This window comes from Ursus arctos, unplaced genomic scaffold, assembly GCF_023065955.2.
Source record: "Ursus arctos isolate Adak ecotype North America unplaced genomic scaffold, UrsArc2.0 scaffold_12, whole genome shotgun sequence".
Taxonomy (NCBI): domain Eukaryota; kingdom Metazoa; phylum Chordata; class Mammalia; order Carnivora; family Ursidae; genus Ursus; species Ursus arctos.
This window is the reverse complement of record NW_026622786.1, coordinates 35,609,376-35,632,266: the sequence shown is the minus strand read 5'-3', so window position 1 is coordinate 35,632,266 and position 22,891 is coordinate 35,609,376. Positions and strand designations below refer to the sequence as shown.

The window sequence follows — 22,891 nt, the reverse complement described above, 5'->3', positions numbered from 1 at the left end:
AAGCGCAATGACAGCTCATGTCAGTTCAAACATGCCTAAAATTTTTACTTCTGATTTTTAAATACAGGTGACTCCGTGGGAGTAAGCTAAAGCTAGAATTTCCACATGTCTATTCTTCAAAATACTGTATCACTAATTAAATTAGTAAAGTCTACACTTTATCAAACCTACCAGCAGATCCTTTTACCAGAAAGCACTAGCAAGTAGCAATAGTAATAACAATAGTTTATTAAGTGCTTTTAATATGTCATTGTTCTAAATGTTTTACATGTATTAATTCATTTAATTCTTATAACTCTGAGATGAATGCCATTATTTCATTTTACAGATGAGAACCCTAAGATGGAGAAAAGTCCCTCTTTCAAGGTCATTATTCAGCTGGAAAGTGGCAGAGGTGGGATTTGAACCCAGACAGTACAATAGCTCCTGGAGTCTATGCTCTAATCAACTATACCGTTATGAACTTAACCAGAACTGCAAGTTCAACAACAAACCATGTATTTTTATGTACTATTAATTCAAATGCAGCTCAGTTATATTTTATATATTTGCCTTCGTATTTTTTTTGTTTTTTAATGATTTTTTATTATATTATGTTAGTCACCATACAGTACATCCCCGGTTTTGCCTTAGTATTTTGAAATCATTTCTAAGAGTTACAGTTTAATTGCCTCCTTGGCAATCTCTTACCAACATTCTCCTTCCTAATCCATAACCATACTTTGATGAACAGAATCCATCCTCTACCTCTAGGGACATGCGCTTACTGGTTGGCCTAAGAAAATCACTATCCTAGATTTTCCTTGACACAATGGCTCAGGACTGGGCAGATAACCTAAGATGGTCCGATCATGGTGAATTTCAGGCTTTCTATTCAGTAATGCTGGGAGAGAAGCACTCCTGGATGTTTACTGCAACTCAAACTGTTGCAATATGACCACGCAAATGACCATGAGGCTTCAGCTGACACCACTGAAGATACAATGGAGAATCAGCAATAAACTGGGTTGTTGATGTAATCGAGTCATTTTATCTATTAACTCTGAAGTCCATCCTACCTCTGGATATTCAGTTATGATAGCCAATAATATACTCTTTTATAGCTCAAACCGGTTTGAATTGGGTATTTATTTCAAGCAACATCAAGCATTCTGATATAAGGAATTAAAGTTTTCTTCTTTCTAGGTTTCATCTTTCATTTTGAAGCAGTAGAAAGGAAAGATAGACTAATCTGTAAATTGTCAACTCATGAAATTTGGAAGCAGCACATACTACCTGAAGGGATTTCAGGAAAAAACCATTTTGTTCCACCATCAGTTATAAAACCTTATTTTAATTCAAAGCAGAAAGAAAATCTACCAAATTCTGAAACCCTTCAAGGAAAAAACAAATGTATAAAATATCTACATAATCCTTCACTCACAGGCATTTTATCTTTTAAAATGTATTTCAAGAGCAAATTTTAGAGTCTCAAGAATAAATATAACTATTCCTCATAAAAAATAATCCATCTATTTTATTAGGATTGGTACCATAATAACTGTTTTTGGAAGAGTGAATACAAAGGATCTGTGTAGTTACTTAGCATGGATTAAAATTACTAGAATTGGGGAGAATGAAAACCATAATTTTATATGTCTCACATCATTATGAAAATACTTTGAAAAGTTCCAGTTATATATTACATTTTGCTCTTTTAAAAATTAGTTTCACCACTACATAATAATAATAGGAAACAGGTTAAGTATGTGGTACTGGCTTTAGTAGACAGTATATTAAGAAAATGGATATAGCAGGTGAAGACTGAAATGAAAAAGTACATTTTGCTTCAAATAACTGATAAATACTTGAGCACTTAATAAAGCACTTCTCAACTGGGAGTTGCACCAACCTGGGCGGTGGGGACATTTGGAAATGGCTGGGCAGTTCTTACTGTTCCAAGACTGGGAAGCACTTTAGGCATTTTAGTGGGCAGAGACCAGAAATGCTAACCTTCCTGTAATGCATGGGAAAGTCCCACACAACAAAAAACTTGTCCTGTTCAAAATGCCAATAGAGCCCCTACTAAGAAACACTAGAATGAAGAAAGGAGAGCAGATATATATGCATACCAAAAACCGAATGCCAGCACTAAATGCAGCATGTGTTTCGTATTAACTGTGGAGAAAATATGTACTATAGGAACTGCAGCAAAAAGTAATGGAGAAGATGAGCTATCATGTGTATTTTCACAGATGGCTAGAAAATAATCGATGAGGAAAATATTCTAGGATTAAGCATGGTGACCAGCCTGGGTATGCTCGGTTGAATACATTAGCAAATCAGGTGGGGACAGACTATGAAAATTCATACTTAGTATGGATCCCTCATACCAACAGGAATATTTTCTGCTCAAAGTATGACTGTCTAAACTCCCTGGCATGGCGTATAAAGTCCTGCAAAGCCCAGCCCCAGTGGGGCTCTCTCCAACCTCATCCCCTACCACTTATCAACTCCCAACCTAGTTTCTAGACACACCAAACTACATACACTGTCTTAAATTTACTACTTTATCCTTCAGCATCTGATATCCTCACCACAAGACCATCCTTAAACCGAGACTTAACTTCTTGATTTTGAGCAGGTGACCATCACAATAAAAACACATTTTATAAAGATTTATTGGACAGCCGTGTGTTGCGTGACTGAGGTAAGGAGACACTGCGGTAGGGAAGACACTTAGTAGTTCCTCAATAGTCCAGGGTGAGACAAGGTGGGTTTGCATGGGAGAATATGGTTGATAAATGCTGCAGTTAAGGAAATGGAAAGGGACAGATGCCAGAGGCATATCATGAAGTAGAAGACCTGGGAACTGAGGAAGACTTCCCTAACTGAACCAGGGTGGGGACCCCAAGATGACCAAGGGTGTTTTCCATTTCCATGAATGCTGGCTAATTGTGGTTATGGAAAAGTACAACCTCTGTGATGCTATGTCCCAGAAACTTTCTCACCACTGCCTACACGGCCCCTGTAAGGAAATGCCTATTTGGGGGACCAGTAAGTTTCTACTTTTTCACAGTTTTTTCTAAATTCCTGCTATTGCTCTGAAATTCTTCCACCAAAACAGATCACTGCAAAATCCACTTGTCCCCCCCATGACCACAACTGTTAAACCCGTCATTTCATTTTCCTTTGCTCCTTTCTAAAGTCAGTTTGCAGTGAAGTACAAACCTATACTACTTATTGGTCATCATGCAAATAAAATACTGTACTTTATGAAATGTATCACCACGTAACTGCTTAAGGAAAAAGTGCTACTGACATTAATAAATAGGTAGATGGGTATATTACTGCAATATAATTTGAATGCTGTAATTTTATCTGAAGAAAAAGTAATTTTGTGACTCTATAAAAGGTTATTTCTTTACAAGAGAGACATCTAGTGGCTAGCTTCTAAAACAGGACTGGAGCTCAATTATTAATTCACACTGTTGTTAAATAATGGGCACACTTCTACCATCTTCACACTCTTAAGTCTAAGAGACTTAGACTCTCTTAGACATTCCATATTAGTACATTCAGCTCCATTCTTTTTCCATTGTAAAAACATGCCATAATGAAGAGGTCCATTATTGACAAATTATTTAGATTCATACTACTCTTTTGCTATTACAAACAACACTGCACTCAATATCCTTGTACATTTTCCATTTTCCATTTATATGGTTATATCTATCAAATACATTTCTAGAAGTGGAATTGCTAGGTGAATGAGTAATTATCATGTCTTCCTGATCCATCTCTTTCCCACTACTGACCTTACCTTTGTACTGGGGCCAGCATTTATTTTAAACAATTAGGACATTTTAGAAAAGATAATCAGAAAACCTTCTCAACAGCATATATTAAGAAATCCTGGAGAAATAAAATAAACAGACCGAGCTTATCAGCAAGTAAAAGATACCTTCTGGAACCAAAAGGAAGCAGGAACTAAAGACCCTGGGGGAATGCTGAAGCTATAAACCTGCTCTGGAAATCTTTGCCAATTCTGGTACCGAGAGGCTTGTCGACAACCATGCGGGTGACAGGAGACAAGATCTTGGGCCCACATATGCTAGAGACCTCAAACTGGGATCACAACATAAAAGTAGTGAAAGTGTAAACCAGAAAAGTCCTGCCCACTAGCAAAAGAAGACAACTAGGAAACGTGTGGACCTTAGCTTGGGCTCTGGGGAGAAAGGTAGATGGGGTAGAGGGAAAGATCTTGATTGAGAATGAGAAACCGTAGTTTCCTCAAATTGGTTGGGGGTTCAAATTATTCCTACTAATATAGTCTGAGAAACTTAAAACTAAAAAATTAAAGAGGATCCTGAATTGGCACCATGGAGTATCTTGGCATAAGCAAATGCATGCCGCCTTCTATGTCAACTTGCATTCACAGCTACTTTTTAGGAGAAAAAACAAGGAAACCAGCCACCATAATCAAAAGTCAGCAGAAACAGCAGACAGCAGTAATGGACTTCCAAGAGCTTCTAATACTGGAATTATTTACACAGATAATAAATGTTCTAAATTATTAAACAAAGGGGAACTTAAACATGAGAAAAGAATACAGTTCTATCTAGAAGAGCAGATAGATTTGGGAAAGACACAGAACTTCTAGAAATGACAATCAAAACTGAAACAGAAAAACACTCAGTGCATGAGCTAAAGATAAGACTAATTAGACACAGCTGAGGAGATAGTGACTTGGATGATAATAACTGAATAAATTACCCCGAATGTAGCAAAGACAAACAAATGAGAGATTACAATAATGCCTCAGAATTTCCAGAACTGTCATATTCAGAAAGCACAAATTCCAAGAAAGATAAACAAATCTTAAAAATCACATGAAGATCCATATCATACTGCAACTGCAGAACTCCAAAGACAAAAGTGAAGATCTGAAAAGCAACTGAAAGAAAAAAAAAGACTATATAAAAAAAACCAGAGTTCTCCAAAGTGGCAAAAAAAGAAGACAAGGGAATAAATAACTGAATGGAAGTACTAAAATATCAAGGTATTTCGTATTCAACTAAGCTATCACTCAAAAGTAAGGGTAAGCTATATGATTCCATGTATGGAATTTTAAATAACGCAAAATTCATCACCAGGGGAAAAAGTCAGAGCAGGATGTCCTGGCAAGCAGGGGAGCTAACAAGGAAAGACCTTTCTGGGGTGATGGTAATATTCTATATATTCATAGGGACTGTGTTATACAGATATAGGCATACCTCGGAGATAATCACGGGTTCAGTTCCAGACCACTATAACAAAAGTAAATATTGCAACAAAGCCAGTGAAATGAATTTTTTTGCTTCCTAGTGCATAAAATGTTATTTTTACACTACACTGCAGTCTGTTAAGTGTGCAATAGTATTATGTCTAAAAAAATGTACATACCTTATTTAAAAAAATACTTTATTGTTAAAAAAATGCTAACCATCATCTGAGATTTCAGTGAGTCATCATCTTTTTGCTGGGGGAGGCCTTGCCTCAGTATTGTAATGGCTGCTGACTGATTAGGGTGGCAGCTTTTAAAAATAAGACAACCATCAAGTTTGCTGCATCAACTGATTCTTTCTTTCACAAATGATTTCTCTGCAGCATGTGATGCCACTTGATAGCACTTTACCCACAGAACTTCTTTCAAAATTGAGGTCAATCCTCTCAAACCCTACCACTGCTTTATCAACTAAGTTTATGTAACACTCTAAATCCTTTGTTGTCATTTCAACAATCTTCATAGCACTACACCAGGAATAAATTCCATTTCAAGAAACCACTCTTTTTGCTCATCCATAAGAAGCAACTCCTTATCTGTGAAAGTCTGATCATGAGACAGCAGCCATTCAGTCACATGTTCAGGCTCCACTTCTAGTTCTAGTTCTCTTGCTGCTTCTACCACATCTGCAGTTAGTTCCTCCATGAATGTCTTAAACCCCTCAACTTTTTCCATGAGAGCTGGAATTACTTCTAAACACTCTTGTCAATGTTGATATTTTGACTTTTTCCCATGAATCACAAATGTTCTTCATGGCATTTAGAATGGTGAGCCCCTTTCCAAAAGTTTTTCAGTGGACTCTGTCCAAGTCCATCGGAGGAACTACTGTCTATGGCAGCTATAGACGTATGAAATGTATTTCTTAAATAGTAAGACTTGAAGGTAAAAATGACTCCCTGACCCACTGGCTGCAGAATGGATACTGTGTTAGGAGGCATGAAAATAACATTCTTATCGTCCAGCTCCATCAGAGCTCTTGGGTGACGAGATGCATTGTCAATGAGCAGCAATATTTTGAAAGAAATCTTTTTATCTGAACTGTAGTTCTCATCAGTGGGCTTAAAATATTCAGTAAACCATGTTGTAAACAGATTTGCTGCTATCCAGGTTTTGTTGTTCCATTTATAGAGCATAAGCAGAGTAGAATTAGCATGCTGGATTTCTGGAATGGTAGAACAGCCTTGACTTCAACTTAAACTCACCAGCTGCATTAGTCCCCAATAAGATAGTCAGCCTGTCCCTGAAACTTTGAAGCCAGGCATTGACCTCCTCCCTAGGTATGAAAAGTCTAGAGAGCACTTTCTTCCAATATAAGGCTGTTTTGTCTACACTGAAAATCTGTTGTTTAGTGTAATCACCTCTAATTATATTGGCTAGATCTTCTGGAGAACTTGCTGCAGCTTCTACATCAGCACTTGCTACTTTACCTTGCACTTTTATGTTACAGGGAGGGCTTCTTTCCTTAAACTTCACACACCAACCTCTGCTAGCTTCAGACTTTTCTTCTGCAGCGTCCTCACCTCTCTCAGCCTTCATGGAATTGAAAAGATTTAGAGCCTTGGTCTGAATTAGGCTTTGGCTTACAGAAATGTTGTCACTGGTTTATCTTCTACCCAGGCCACTTAAACTTTCTTCACATCAGCAATAGCCTATCTTGCTTTCTTATCATTCCTGTGTTCACTGGAGTAGCACTTCTAATTTCCTTCAAGAACTTTTCCTTTGCATTCAGAACTTGGCTAACTGTTTGGCACAAGAGGTCTAGCTTTAGGCCTACTTTGGCTTTGACATGCTTTCTTCATTAAGCTTAATCATTTCTAGCTTTTGCTTTAGAGTGGGAGACATAAGACTCTTTCTTACACCTGAACACTTAGGAGGTCACTGTAGGGTTATTAATTGGCCTAATTTCAATATTGTTGTATTTCAGGGAATAGGAAGCCTGAAGAGAGGGAGAAAGATGGGGACTGGCTAGCTGGTGGAACAGTCAGAACCCACACAACATTTATCATTTAAGTTCATTGTCTCATATGGGTGCAGTTTATGGCACTACAAAACAATTACAATAGTAACATCAAAGATCACTGATCACAGATCACCGTGACAAACAATAATGAAAAAGTTTGAAATATTGCGACAATTACCAAATGTGACATAGACACATGAAGCAAGCAAATGTTGTTGGAAAAATGGCACCTTAAGACTTGCTTGATGCAGGGTTGCCACAAACCTTTGACTTGTAAAAAATATAGTATCTGCAAAGCACAATAAAGTGAAGTACAACAAAAACAAGGTATGACTATTTATGCACTTGTCAAAACTCAACAAGCGTACTCTTAAGATTTGTGCATGTCACTGCATGCAAATTTTACATCAATAGGAAAAGTGAGCTTCCTATCTTTCACACAACTGTTTAAACTCTATTTTTTCTTTTACTGAGCATATCGTGATGTCATTTCAAGACAATTCTTCCACATCTAGCTTGTTTTTGTTTAATGGCTACCTAGAATTCCACCTTGGGAAGATACCATAATTTAACTCAGTCTTTTAGTAATGAACACTTGAGTTGTTGCCAGTTTTTACCCTATTAAAAACAATGCTGGAATATATACACATGGATCTCTGTAAACTGTACAAATACATTTGTAGGCTAAATTATATGAGTATGCATATATAACATTTTGAGAAATATTACCAAATTGCCTTCTAAAATGACCACTAATGTATATTCTCAACAACAGTGGAAGAGCAAATTGGCCTGGCTAACCCATACCTTCATTATATTAGATATTATCAATATAAATTTATAGGCCATGTATTATATGTATACATATCTTTCTATAGTATGTACATATCTTTCCATGACCATCTATTTCTAGCCTTTCCCCTTTTCCTAATTAGTTTCTAGTCTTTTTTCTTATTAATGCATAAACACTCTTTGTCATATATGCTAAAGATTTTTTTGTCTAGTCTTTTGAGCTTACTATGGTCTTTTTTTACCATACAATTTTAAAAAATATTACGTTAAGTCTAGTTATTTTTTTTTCCTTTATGGCTTTGGATGAGGTATTTCCTCTCTTCAAGATTATGAAAATACACCAGTTTTTTTAATTTCAGGTTTAGCATTTTAATCCACCTGAAGTTCTACTTAAAATTCCAGCTTTTCCCTGACAAACAGCAAGCTGGACTCAACCCCATTTATTAATTATCTGTATTAATGTGAATTGCTATCTTCATCATATGCTACAGTACAAAATAGCCTTACATCTACTTTCTATAATTTAAGCTACCTGTGGATTTCTATGTCAACACCAAAAAATTTTACTAGAATTTCATAAATTTTCATGAGTCCAGCCTCATTACTCCTCTTTTTCAGGTTTTTCCTCGTGCTTCTTCCATGTTTATTTTTCAAATTGAACTTAAGTCATTTTATCATAAAATCTTTCCTTCTTCTCAAAAAAAGAAAAAAAAATTCTCAAATCAAAACCAAATAAAATTAGTATTTTGATTAGGATCACATCAGATCATTCATTTAAGTAATGTTATTTCTATAATACTGAATCTCCTAAGCACAGGTACCTTTTTCCATTTGTTCCAATCTTTAAAGTTATTTGGTAGAGTTTAGGTTTTCTTTATACAGATCTTTCATATTTCCTCCACAGTTTTTGACTGGAACATACTCAAAATGGTGAAGGTGAACATAAGTTACACATCCCACAAAGAGATGAGGTAAAGGAGTTACCTCTGAAAGAGTCACTATTTTAAAGAATAGTCTGGGATCTGCTCCAAAGTAAGTAGGTAAGCCTTCTACTGGACACATTTCCTTATAAGGCTCCTCTATTTTTTTTTTTTTTTTGAGATTTTATTTACTTATTTGACAAAGAGAGACAGCAAGAGAGGGAACAGAAGCAGGGGAAGTGGAACAGGGAGAAGCAGGCTTCCCACTGAGCAGGGAGCCCAATGCAGGGCTCAATCCCAGCACCCTGAAATCATGACCTGAGCTGAAGGGAGATGCTTAACAACTGAGCCACCCAGGCACTTCTGGGCTCCTCTATTTTAAAGAGAATGTCAATTTTGTTTTGGCTCCACTTATTCTTAAGATAAGCATCCCTTTACTCTTCTTTGTTCATTAAAGTTACCCATTAGGACATTTCTACAAATTCACTAGTCCTCTAAAATTCATCACTATTAAATACATTTAAAATTTATTTTATTTTATTTTTTATAGAAACAGTGGGCAGGGGAGGGGGGAGGGGAGAGAGAGAATCTTAAGCAGGCTATAGCCCAGCACGGAGCCTGATGTGGAGCTCGATCTCATGACCTTGAGATCATAACCTGAGCCAAAATCAAGAGTCATGTATTAACTAAGCAAGCCACCCAGGCACCCCACTATTAAATACATTTTGGACCTCACAGATTGATTAGTGTTATACCCCACTTTGACTATAAAATGAAAATTACACTTCCTATTCTTATAAAAATTCACATATCACACAATTTTGCATATGCGATTTAAGAGATTCATAGGGGCGCCTGGGTGGCTCAGTCGTTAAGCGTCTGCCTTCGGCTCAGGGCGTGATCCTGGCGTTCTGGGATCGAGCCCCACGTCAGGCTCCTCCGCTGGGAGCCTGCTTCTTCCTCTCCCACTACCCCTGCTTGTGTTCCCTCTCTCACTGGCTGTCTCCCTCACTGTCGAATGAATAAATAAAATCTTAAAAAAAAAAAAAAAGAGATTCATAGCCATACTGGTCAAAAACTCCTGCAATAAAGGATGCCTGGATTTACGGTGAACATTATGGTTCTAAGGTACCTATGGCACCTGCTATATAACCTACTGATAGTTCTACAGAGGTAACTCAGGCACAATAGAGCTTTAGTCACACTTCACATGGTAATACTTATTACCATACATAAATACCACAAAGACTTCTGCATTCTGTTCAAAAATTACCACTGGAACATTTAATTTTAAACAAGTTCAATTTGAGTTTTTGACTATATTGTAACTCAAGCTGCTTAAACAAGCAAATGACCAATTTAATACCAAGGGAGTTATAGTAATCATCTTAGTACACAGCACTAAAATCTCATGTGAACAGTTACAGTAAAATCCCCAAATATCTGAAATTGAAAGTTTTCCCATTAACTCCTTTGCCAGCAAAACCTGCCTGATCCAGTTCACAATCATTATTTACCCATTATAATGTCAACATTTGCAGGTTTCACTGTAGATATAGTATTGTTTGATTATGTAATGCTGCTCCAGACCTCCTAGAGGTGAATATAATATAATAAATTTACCATATCCCCAAGGATTTCAAATAATAGAAGAAGACCTTGAATTGTCACTGTATATTATTTACTCAGTGCCAGGTACTACTTTAGGTATAATTTCATTTAATCCTCTCAACATAGTAAATTCAATCCTGTCCAAGGTCACCCAGTGTGTACTAAATGGTACAGGCAATATTCAAATTCAGGTTTATCTGAGTCAAAACATTAATCACTTCTGAAAGTTGAAAAAAAGTACTGAAAATAAGCCTCTTAAAAAATAGAATATTGGGGAATGGGTAGTGAAAATAATCCTTTGAGAAGATTCAGTATCCCCCTCTTCCCTCCTTCCAGCAATCATCTTAAATAACAACACATTATCTAATAACACTAAATCATAAAATAACACTTAAAGTCATTAAAACCTAGTCATTTTCATATGAATGGCTAAGAAAACAAAGTATCCTGAAGAAGGTGCTTCTAAATTTTCTAAATTTTGTTCCATTTTTTCCCCCTACAAGTGAAGTACAAGACCTTATATATTTATCTTGCTACTTATACACCACCTTTGAGCAATAGAATTTTTTGCAATCCTGATTCTACTATACAGTAAGTTCAAGAAGTATGTCTTCCATATTAATCTAAATCACTGGTTCTCAAATAGGGGTGATTTTGCCTCCCCCTTCTGCCCCCACTCCAGGAAACATCTAGTAATGTCTGGAGACATTTCTTGTTCCCACAAGAGAGATGGGTTGGGTAGGGGTGTGTGTGTATGTGTGTTACCAACACCTGGTGGGTAGAGGCCACATCCTAAAATGCACAAAATAGCCCCCTACAACAAAGAATTCTCTGGCTCAAAACGTCAGCAGGGCCAAGATGAATAATCATGATCTAAATCACTGATGAAAATGCTGAACAAGAATGAACAAAATATTGGGACACACTAAAGAGGTTTCCAGGCTGATTATCAATTAACTAACCAGCAATATTCTCAATATTCAGTATGGCTTCCATCTAACTGGGAACTCACCTCAGTGCTTTATTCATCTAACATCTGAATACAGACATTTTAAACTCAGTTAGTAGCAAAATCATTTTCGTTTAAAAATAATAATGGGCAATTTAACAACAAACAAATGGAAAAATTTAATTACACAGATTTTGAATTATTTTTTTCACTGAACTGACCCCTCAAATGGTCCTATGAATGAAAGATCAACTTACCACAACAGATTGGATTAAGTCAAACTTTACGCTTGAACTTTAAAGATATCACTCCGAAACATGTAGTCAAATATTCCATATCTCAGTAGCAATTAAATAAAAAGCAAATTTTAAAAAAAGTCATTTCAACCTTTCAAGTTAGCAACATTTTTTTAAAGATTAAACTCAGTGGGAGTGAGGTGTTTAAACGGGTATTCTCATATACTATAAACCAATAACAAAAAGCTTACAGACTGCACTTTGGGTAACAATGCTCTATAGTAAACGAAACCTTAAAAGATGTTCCTGATCAAATGAGAATACCCAATGTACTACGAATGAAGTTAGAAACTTACTTCTTATCAAAAAATGTTGAATTTTCTTTTCTCTTGGTGAATCCATTAGGTAGAAGCTTTAAGTTAATACCTTGTCTTCTGGCACGATTTTTCATAAAGTACATCTAATAACCAAAAATAAATAAATAGTCAAATTAATTTTAAAATGCCTTAAATTTCAGAAGTGAATAAAACAATGTTCAAAATATAATAGTTGAGATTTATTGGGTACTTTTGTTTCACAAAATGCACTAAACAGCAATATCTCATTTAATCCTCACAATACTATCAGATAGGTACAATTACTATCCCCAATCTAGGAACAAAAGTTAATGAGATGCCAACATTATACAGCTATTTCTGACAGACAGAGCCTGTACTAAACTCAGGTATATCTAATTTTAGAACCTGTATTTTTAACCATACATTCTATAAGCCAAAAGGAGGATTTAATGGGATTTTTAAAAATGTAGGTAATCTGGCAATTCATAGGGGCTACCTGTACAGTTCCTTTTCTTTTACTGAAGGTTTTATACCATACTTAGCTGTATACATGTCTGCTTTGATTACTAGACAGGTAGTTCACTCAGGGGAAGAACCATGGCATTGCCTAGTACAAGGCCCAACTTAAAGTAACCACTGCTATAGACTATACAAAATGGGTATGTGAATAATCAATCTGGCTCCGACATGTGTTAACCCCACTGACCATCTGGGTAGGTTGAGCTGAACTAGTCAACTCCAGAGAGTAGTGAAGGAAGTAATATCACAAGACTTTTTCCTTGATCACTCAAATGGCAAAGTATAAACGCAAGTTTTGGGGTCAGTGAATGGGAATCTAGAATTTGCGATCCAAAGAGTTAGATAATTAAATCATAAGCCAAGGGAAAGGGAGAGTCAGTTATCATTTGTTAAGAAGGGAAATAATCTATTATAACTCATGGGACTTTGGTTTCAGTAATAGCAATGATTATAAGGACCAACCCACCCACTGAAAACATCTAAGAATTACAGATAGCGGGGGAAATAAATATATGTAATAAAATAATATTTTAAAATCACCTTAAAAGCACTGAAGAAGTGAAAACAAAACCAGGAAAATACAGGCTATTATTTAGTGAGAAGTGGAAACTCAAGAGAGGTAAGCAAAGCAATGAAGCCACGTTTGCAAATTCTGGCAAAGGCTTTCCCTTTCAACAGCCTTTCAGCAACAGGGTCAGAGTTCAGACCCTGTAATATTCTAGGAACCCCACCTCAAGTGAATCTCAGTCACATAATATGCCTAATAATAATAAGATAAGGGTGAACCAGAAATAAACCCTGTCCCCAGAACATGCAAGGAAATTTATATTGGAATGACTGGAACAGAGGGGAAAAAGGAAAAACAATTCATTAGAAGCTGTAGCCAAAGGCCAGTTCTTGCTGAAATTTGAAATGATCTCCCTTGCTTTGTGTGGTCAAGGGAATCTTAAACTTTCAACTTGGTATAAGATAGGTCCAGATTTGCAATATTCCCAGATACTTGGCAGATAAAAAAAGGCCTGCGTTCTACTCTTCAAAAAGTTCTCACAAATAATTTAAGAAAAAAAAAGCAATACTCAATAAAAAATAAAGAAGCATAAATAATGCAAGAAAACAATGGTCAGTGAGCAAGAACCAAAAGAGAAAAAAGAGGTAGCTGAGAATTCCCCATAAATGCAGACACTAAAAGGACCGTACACAGACTGTAGAACAGCTCTGCAAAATTTAAAAACATATAACAGTTTGAAACTATGTGCAGTGAAGAAACTATAAAAACTGACTCAGCAAATTTTTAAAAGAACTAAATAAAACTAGAACATTTCCAGAATACATTACAGAGACAAAAAAGATTTAAAAAATCAGAGAAGTTAAAGGATAGGTAAAATATGGGGAGAAGCTTAACTCACATTTAATGGTAGTTTTAGAAGAAAAGGAAAGGAAGAAGGCAGAGGTAATCTTTTAATAGAAATGGGCTGGAAATTTCCCAGAACTGATGGAAGATATGCCACAGATTCAAGAAATCTAACAATTCTCAAGTTAAGATGAAAAAAAAATTTGCATTTTCATATTACAGCACAAATGCAGAACAGCAAAGATAAAAAAATGCAGGCAGATTAAAAGATATCAAAGGCAGTTTAAAACTCCAGGTGACTGAAATAATAACAATGGAAGCCGTAAGACACCAGAACACTAATTATAAACCCAGAATTCCATAGAGAAAAATCATTTCAGAGTGAAGAATGGCAAATAAATAGAAATTTAAAAAACAAAAAAACAAAAAAAACCTCCAACAACCAAAAAAACAAAACCCAACAGAGGAACCCAAGAGGTGACAAAGAGCAAACCCACTCTAAAGGAAATTCTAAAGGATGTACGTGAAGCAGGAAAAAAGTGATCTCTCAGACGTAAGATCGAAGGTGATGACAGAAGGAATAAAAAGCAAAGAAAGCGGGATATATAAACTCAAGGGGTGCCTGGATGGCTCAGTTGGTTAAGTGTCTGACTTTGGCTCAGGTCATGATCTCAGCGTCCTGGGATAGAGTCCAGTGTCCGGCTCCACACTCAACGAGGAGTTTGCTTCTTCCTCTCCCTCTGCTCCTGCCCCTGCTTGTGCGCACTCTCTCCCTCAAATAAGGTTAAATGGAATTTAAGGTAACTGCTGGTAAACTGTTATCTGCCTGCTGCTTATCTTTATAAATTCAGTTGGAAGCTAGCCCCACCCATTAGTTTATATATTGTTTATGACTGCTTTCTTGATATAACAGCCGAGCTGAGTAGTTGTGACAGAAACCATATGGCCTGGAAAAAATATTGACTCTTTGACCCTTTACAGAAAAAGTTTGCCAACTCCTGTTCTAAGGTCTTTTGCATTGTTTAGGCACAGGGTTCAGGTACTACTTAACTTTAGATACTGGCAAATTAAGCATGTATTTTGTAACGTCTACCTTAACCAACAGAAGGATAGAAAAAGTGTGTATAACTTCTCAACTGATAGAGAAAAATTCAAATGACTAAAAAAAAAAAAAAAAAAAACTGGCCAAAAGACATGAAGATGAAAAAAAAAACTGGTACAAATAGCAAAAATGATGTGATACATTTAAAGTCAAGTATATAGATAATTTTATTAAAATGTAAATGAACTTAATGATTTAGTTAAAAGTTACAGACTATCAGATGGAAGAAGAACTGGAAACCAACTACATCCAGAACATAAGGACACAGAGAGGCTGTAAGTAAGGAAAAAAACAGACTGTGAACTACCAAGCAAAGAACTGATATAAGTAATACTTCATAAGCATTAGTCAAAGTACACAAAAAGCTAGAGACAAAAAGGGTCACCTCATGATGCCAAAGGATAAATACACAAAGAAATACTTCCTGAGGTATGCATTTAATAATTTAGCCTTAAAACATATAAAGCAAAACAAATTGAACCACAAGGGGAAACAAATCAAACTGATTTTATCTACTGGAAAATGTTACATACTTCTTTTTGAAACTTACAGAAGAAACACATACACAAAAAAAGTCAGTAATTATAAACAATTTGAACAACATAATTAATAAACCTGACCTAAAAAGGGTATATGGAGTACTATATTCAGCAACTGCAGAATATTCTTTTCTTCAAGCAAACAAAGAACATTATAAAACCTGACCATATACTGGGCCACAAACACAAGTACTGATATATTTTAAAGGAATGACCTTAAAGAGTATGTTCTCTGATCACAGTGCAAATAAGCTAAACATGAAAAAAATACAACAAAAGTCAAGAGGACACATTAACAAAATAGAAAAAACATATAAAAGCAACTGAGCTAAGGAAAAAAAGACACAAATAACCAATATTACAAATGAAATGACTACAACTCCTATAGAGCTTTAAGGGAGAGGTTTATGAAGAACTTTACGCCAATAAATTTGAAAATTTAGGTCATATGGACAAATTCTTAGAAAAATATAATCTAGTAACACTAACTCAAGAAAACACAGAAAACCTGCAGAATCCCACAAATAGTAAAGACTATGTACCTCAGTGACCCAAACTCTAAGCCCTCACTGGTTCCTGAATAATTTTACCAAACTCCCAAGGAAGAAGCAATTCCAATATTAGTGAATGCATCTAAGAATGAAATGGGAATATTCCCAAATAATTTTATGAAACTAGAATCATTTTGATATGGAAACCTGAGAATATCAAAAAGGAAAATTAAAGGTTAATCTCACTCATGAAGAGAAATACAAAATGAGTACACGGATAAGGTGAAGACACATATAATTCAAATGAATTCTGCAGAGAATAAAAAGCATGATATGATAACATACCATGCAAGTTTAGCTTAAAATAGAAAACCAATTAAAAGAGCACTCATATTAGAAAATTATAGATTAAAAGAACACAAATGAAATAATCAAATACAGGAAAAACATTTGATAAAATATAACCACCATTCGTGAAAAATCTGATAGCAAACTAGGACTAGAACCTCCATAATCTAGACATCAAATTCTATCTAGAAAAAATTTAAGAGCAAACATCATGGTACAATCTTGGAAGTTTTCCTTCTATAATCAGGAGTTATAAAACAAAGATGTACAGAAGAGTTAACATAGCAGGCCTTAGACTGTTATCTTTAGGTGGTTTTGCTTGCAAGGTCATTCCCTGGCTAGTGCCTGGAAATTTAAATGATTGGTAAATGGTTCTCTACACTGACTTTTCCTAAAACAGTAAGTGTGGTTCACTGTGCCTGAATTGTTTGCATACACAACATGGTTTTGTTTGTTTTCCTTCTGGGAGCCTGGAATTTGGCACTTGCTAGGCAGACAGAGGATGCTTTTGCAACCAGCCCCCAATAAAAACCTTGGGTAGTGAATTTCTCATGAGCTTGCCTAGTAGACAATACTTCACAAGTGCTATCACAACTCAGTGACAGAGGAATTAACTGTATACTGTGTGACTCCAAGCAGGAGAGGATTCTTGGAAGCTTGCAACTGGATTCCTTCAGACTTTGCTCCTTTTCTTTTTGTTAATTTTGCTCTACATTCTTTCACTGTAATAAATTTCAGCCATGAGTATAACTCTGTTCAATCATGTGAATCCATCTAGCAAATCAAACCTAGGGGAGGACGTGGGACTTACAACATAAATATCTACTATCATCATTAGTACTTGACAATGAATGGGAAGTCCTAGCTATTCCAATAAGAAAAAGAGAAGAAAAGGATAGAAAGATAAAAACAAATTGGGATGAATTGTTTAAAGAGAAAATCTCAAGGAACAGATAAGGTACAAGTATAGATTTTAATTCTATAAAATGCAGATTATAATTCCATAAAATAAATAACAATAAAAATACCATTCCTAAATACCAGCAGATTAAAAATAAATACTATTTAAAAAAGCATGAAAAAATCAAGTGCCTAGTAAAAAAATCTTTTAAAAATTATTTATTTATTTATTTATTTGAGAGAAACAGAGAAAGAGAGCAGGGGAGGAGCAGAGGGAGAGGGAGAAGCAGACTCCATGCTGAGCGCAGAGCCTGACATGGGGCTCGATCCCAGGACCCTGAGATCATGACCTAAGCGGAAATCAAGAGTCGGACACTTAACAGACTGAGCCACCCAGGCGCCTCTAAAGTGCCTAGGAATAAATCTAACAAAAAATATATAAGATCTCTACAGAGAAAATTATGGAGATATTAAATAAATGCAGAGATTTCAAGATTTAATGCTGTAAAGAAGTCCAATCACCCAAGTTACTCTATAAAATGAATGCAACCCCAATTAAAATTCCCAGGTAGGAAAAGGAGACTGTACAATCAATTGGCTGATTCATCATATTTGTATAGAATTACAAAGAGTCATACCCATACTAGAGTATGGCCATGCTCCAGAAAATGGACAAAGTCTGAGGAATTACACTGAGATAGTGAGTTGCAGTAAAAAACTATAACTGAGAGTGTGGTATTGGACAGACAAGTACGCCAACAGAATAGAATAGATAGGGCAGGAACTGACCCAAGCATATATGGGTACTTGATAGATGACAAGGCAGTCCCGCAGAGCAGTAGGGAAAGGATGAACTTTTCCATAAATGATGCTAAGAAAGTGGATTTTCCATATGGAAAATTAAATGGGATCTCCGCTTCACATGATACACAAAAATTAATCCCAGGTAGTTTACAAACATAACTGTGAGATGCAACACTATAAAGCTTAAAGAAAATAACTCTGGGAGAATAGCTTCATAACTTCAAAGTAGGAAAGAGTTTTTTTTTATAAACATTTAGAACTACTAATTATAAAGGAAACATGATAAATTCGACTACATTAAGATTAAGAACATCTGTTCAGCAAAGACACATAGTGAAAAACAAGCCACAGAATGGAAGAAAGTATTTATAACACGTACAACCAACTACCAACAGGCATCCAAGAAATACAAAGAATTCCTACAAACCAGTAAGAAAAAGAAAGTTGACCAATAAAAAGATGAGCAAGAGACTTGACCAGGCATTCTACAAAATGAAATCCAAATGGCCAGTAAAATATTTGAAAGATGCTCAATCTCACTGGAAATCAGAGAACTGCACATTAAAAACCCCAATAAAATTACAAAGCCATCAAACTGACAAAAAATTTTAAAACTCTGATCAAATCAAGTATTGGAGAGGATGTGACAAAAGGTACACACAATATTGGGAGTCTAAACTGGTATAACCACTTTGGAAAATGTTTTGCTTACATCTAGTAAAACTGAATACGTGCATACCCCACAAAAGAGTAATCCCATCCCCAGGTATAGACCCTAGAAAAAACAGGTGTGTACACAAACCACAATTCATAAACAAAAGTGCTCACTGCAATGCTGTTAAGGTTTTAGTTGTTGTTGTTATTACAAAAAACCTGGAGTCCATGTTATAATAGAAAACTCAGAATCCATGAACAACCGAATAGATAAATAAATGATATGGTCCTAAACTAGAAAACTGTTTAGAAGAAAAAATGGATCAAGGAATGGCACAAGGGAATGGCAGGGAATTTTTGAGAAGTTGGTAATGTTCTAATTCTGGACCTGGGTTGAACACTGGATGTTCACTTTATAATTATTCATTAAACAGTGTATTTGTATTTTATGCTTTTTTAATATGCATGCAATTCTTTACGATAAAAACAAAAAATTTAAAAAGTAATTTGTCTTTTAAGCAGAAATCTTAATTATGCTTAATTAAGCTTGAGAAAAACATGCTGATGCATGATAATTTTTCTTTCAGATATGTATGTGAAAGCTCATTTTGCAGAAAGCAGCAAGAGTGATCTTTCAAAAAGCAAATGTGCTCAAAACCCTCCCATGGCTTCTATTTTCACTTAGAATATATTAGGAGCCCTCACCAGTTTCTCTAACCTCATGTTCAACATTACATTCTCCTCCTTACTCACCTATACTTCAGTCACCGTGTCCCCATTTTAATTCTCAAACACACCAACCTCACTCCTAACTCAGTCTTACTTATGTTTTTGTCACTACCTGGAATAGTCTTCCTCCAAAGGTTCACATTGCTGCCTCTTCCTCATCATTCAGATCACTGCTTAAATGTCATCTCTCAAAGAAGCTTCTCCTGACTACCATATTACTCATGACCTCCTCCCAACAAACACCATTTTCATTTTCTTTTATATCCTGTGTTTTATTTTCTACATGCACTTAACTCTATATGAAATTATATTTGTTCCTCTACTCATCTCTTGTCTCTCCCCACACAATACAAGCTCCAGGACGGAAAGAACTTTGTTTTGGTCACTGATGTATCCCTGGTAACTGGAATAGCTCTGATTCACAATAGCCACTTAATAATAGGTGAAAAAAATGGATCTAACTGACTAAAAGAATTTTAACTGGAAGAGATGAAAAGAAATACTTACACGTTTATTGCTTATTGGTCTTTTTAAGAAAGCATCTCTAGAAATGTGGTCTGCTGTTCTTGCCACATCTTCCAAAAACCGATAATCTAAAAATTTCAAAACAGAAAAATAAATGACATATGCCAATGGCCATGAAGCATTAATCTGTTATGCATAAGATGACTTACCACTTAGGAGATTCATTTCAGTAAACTGTTGTATAGAAACATATGCAGTCTTATCTCGAACTCCATTACAGGTCAGTTCTGCTTTGTGTTTCTTTACACAGGGCAAACTGAAGAGACAAATGAGGTGGTACTTTCATACTCTGAGGTAAGACGGGTACAGAAAGAGGTAGTAAGGTAGGAAATTACATACATACCTGCAGGAATATCGCATACAACGTGGGCATTTGTACTTTGCTTCTTCTGTACCACAAGTTTCACACCTACAAAAACCCAAAAGAAACTTAATAAGTAAGTTATCAAATATTAATTCTATTTATTGATTTATAAATTTTTAATGCTGAGTCGATTACTCACCACAATCATGTAGTCAGTGAATAAAGTATATGTAAGTAACTGATAAAATATTTGATAGCTCTCAAACATCCTTAGAAAATTCTCCTCTAGAAAACTGTCTCCAAATGACAACTACATTTACAACGTTGTTAGTACTACATAATTCACGGAAACATGTATTAAATTTAAAAAAAAATCTTACTTTTGACTTCTTTTTCTACTGCAATCAGAAAATGAGATTATTCATTAACATTTTAACTTGTAATTCCTGGCAGTCTGCTAAAGATTGTGTGTGTGTGTGTGTATGCGTGCGCTCACGTGCACGCACGCATGTACGCATGCATATAACCAGAAGTCCAATCAATCCATGAATTTACTTACCTTAAACGCACATATACCACAAAAAGAATATAAGACCAAGTCAAATTTACAGAGTAACAGCTGCATCTTTTCTCCTCATCTCCACACCCAACCTAAAATGAGCATTAAAATAATCCAGAAATGCTATTACCCATCATCTATCTCCAATTGCTCTTCTAGGATCTTGGGATACTGACAACCAAACTACAGTCATTTCTATTTGGCCCACTGTGTTCTAGACAGTAAGAGTCCCAAGAATCTGACCACTCTTTTATTTCCTATGCTGTCACATGATCATACACTATAAAGAAATTAAATATAAAGCAATAAAGGTTCACACTATCCATAGAGAATGGGTGACTTCAAGTGCATTTTTGTCTAATTTTAACTTAATCCATGTAGTCACTGTTAATTTTATTAGACTTTTCCTTATGTCTATCCTCTTTAAAAGAATACTGAGTCAAGAGCATATTAAGTCAAACCAGAATCTGGTCAAGGGTTTTCTGGTCCCCAGAATTATCACTTCCGTACTTGGCCATTGTCCACTGGCCACTAACAGCCTGACACATTTTTACTGAATTTGTTGTCCTTTGACAAAATCCTGCCCTCCCAATTACCCCCTCCCTCCACCACAAACACGCAGGTTCCAGGGACCCAAGTTTGCACTTATTCTTCATTATTCCACACCCGGCTGCTAGATTTCCTTCAATCCAGACAACAGAGGACTCCACAGCTTTATTCCCTCAATGAATTTCTCCCTGTCCTACCTTGACATGGCCAGTTTCCGTTTGAAACCCACTGGGGGATTTATCTGAGGCTCTTCTTTCACCTTTGTATCACCATCCATCACTTCTTCCTTTGGGAAATACTTCTCTTCTTTAACACAAACTTCATCCATCATTTCCTCCTTTTTTATGTTCTGAGCAACAAACACCTCCTCTTTTACCTCCAAGTTATCCTTCTTCTCTTCCTTCACATCTAGCCAGTCCATTACCTCTTCCTTCACATTCACTTTCTCTTCTTTTACCTCTGCTTCATCCACTTTCTCTTCTTTTACCATAAAACTACTTTCCATCTCCTGCTTCACCTCCAAAGTGCCTGGTTTCTCCTCTTTCACCTCAGGCCCATCCTCCACCTCCTGCTTTACCCACCGGCCATCCAGCATCCCGTCTTCCATTTCCGACCAGTCCATAACTTCTTGTTTCACAACCGTTATGTCCACTCGCATCTCATCTGCCTTTTGTCCACTTCCTTCTCTATCATCTGTCTTCTCCATTCCTGCCAGTCCATTCCCCACTTCTACGCTGCCAGCGTCCGTCCCTGCTGTGCCCCCGACTCTCTCCCTACCGGAGTCGAGCCTCAGCCGCGCCCCCTCAGCTCCACTCTGCAGACCTCCTCCCAATGTCCCTTCATTATCAACAGCAAAATCCATCAGCTCACGACCCCTGGCCTCCGCTGCCACTCTGTCCTTCAGTGTGGCTTGTCCACGCCAAAAGGAACGAATTCTGGGACGGAACACCTACACTCGCCCACGTGTGGTGCCGAGAGTCGCAAGTAGCAAACGCCGGCCTGCACCTTTCCTTCAAATCGTCGTAAAGCAACACTTCCGCGCCTCGCCACTTCACGACTCCTAGAGCCCTTTACGGCTCTGCGGCAGTCCGGCCCCGAGACTCTGAAAGAATCGGCGTGAAGCCACGCCCCTGTGAGCCCACTTCCGGGGCGGGGCTTCGCCAAACCCTTCCCCGGGGGAGGCAACCTCTGCCGGCCTTCCCCGCCCCCCATCTGTGCGGGGCACTTCTCGGTAAAGAGTGGAGCTGCGGAGCGGAGCAAAGAGAAGCAAATCCCAGACAGTTTTGGAATGGTTAAGACCCACCTTGGTCAGTATTAACGATTAATCTTGTATGAAAATGGAAGAAACACTTGATGCTACGCCTCGGCAAGCTTCATTCTTCACCTATGCACTAGAGACAGTGGTG

At 36.6% G+C, this 22,891-nt stretch overlaps 1 protein-coding gene across 1 annotated transcript in view; it reads right to left on the bottom strand.

The window, feature by feature from the left end:
* Positions 1-22,589, bottom strand: part of ZNHIT6 (zinc finger HIT-type containing 6) — a 53,891-nt gene extending 31,302 nt beyond the window's left edge. The window contains exons 1-5 of the mRNA XM_026497678.4: positions 21,683-22,589; positions 20,417-20,482; positions 20,223-20,329; positions 20,056-20,141; positions 12,130-12,233 (exon numbers count right to left, since the gene is read on the bottom strand). Of these exons, the coding sequence (XP_026353463.2) occupies positions 12,130-12,233; positions 20,056-20,141; positions 20,223-20,329; positions 20,417-20,482; positions 21,683-22,347 (1,028 nt within the window). The 5' untranslated portion in view covers positions 22,348-22,589. The remainder of the gene's footprint in view (positions 1-12,129; positions 12,234-20,055; positions 20,142-20,222; positions 20,330-20,416; positions 20,483-21,682) is intronic.
* Positions 22,590-22,891: the final 302 nt, after the last annotated feature.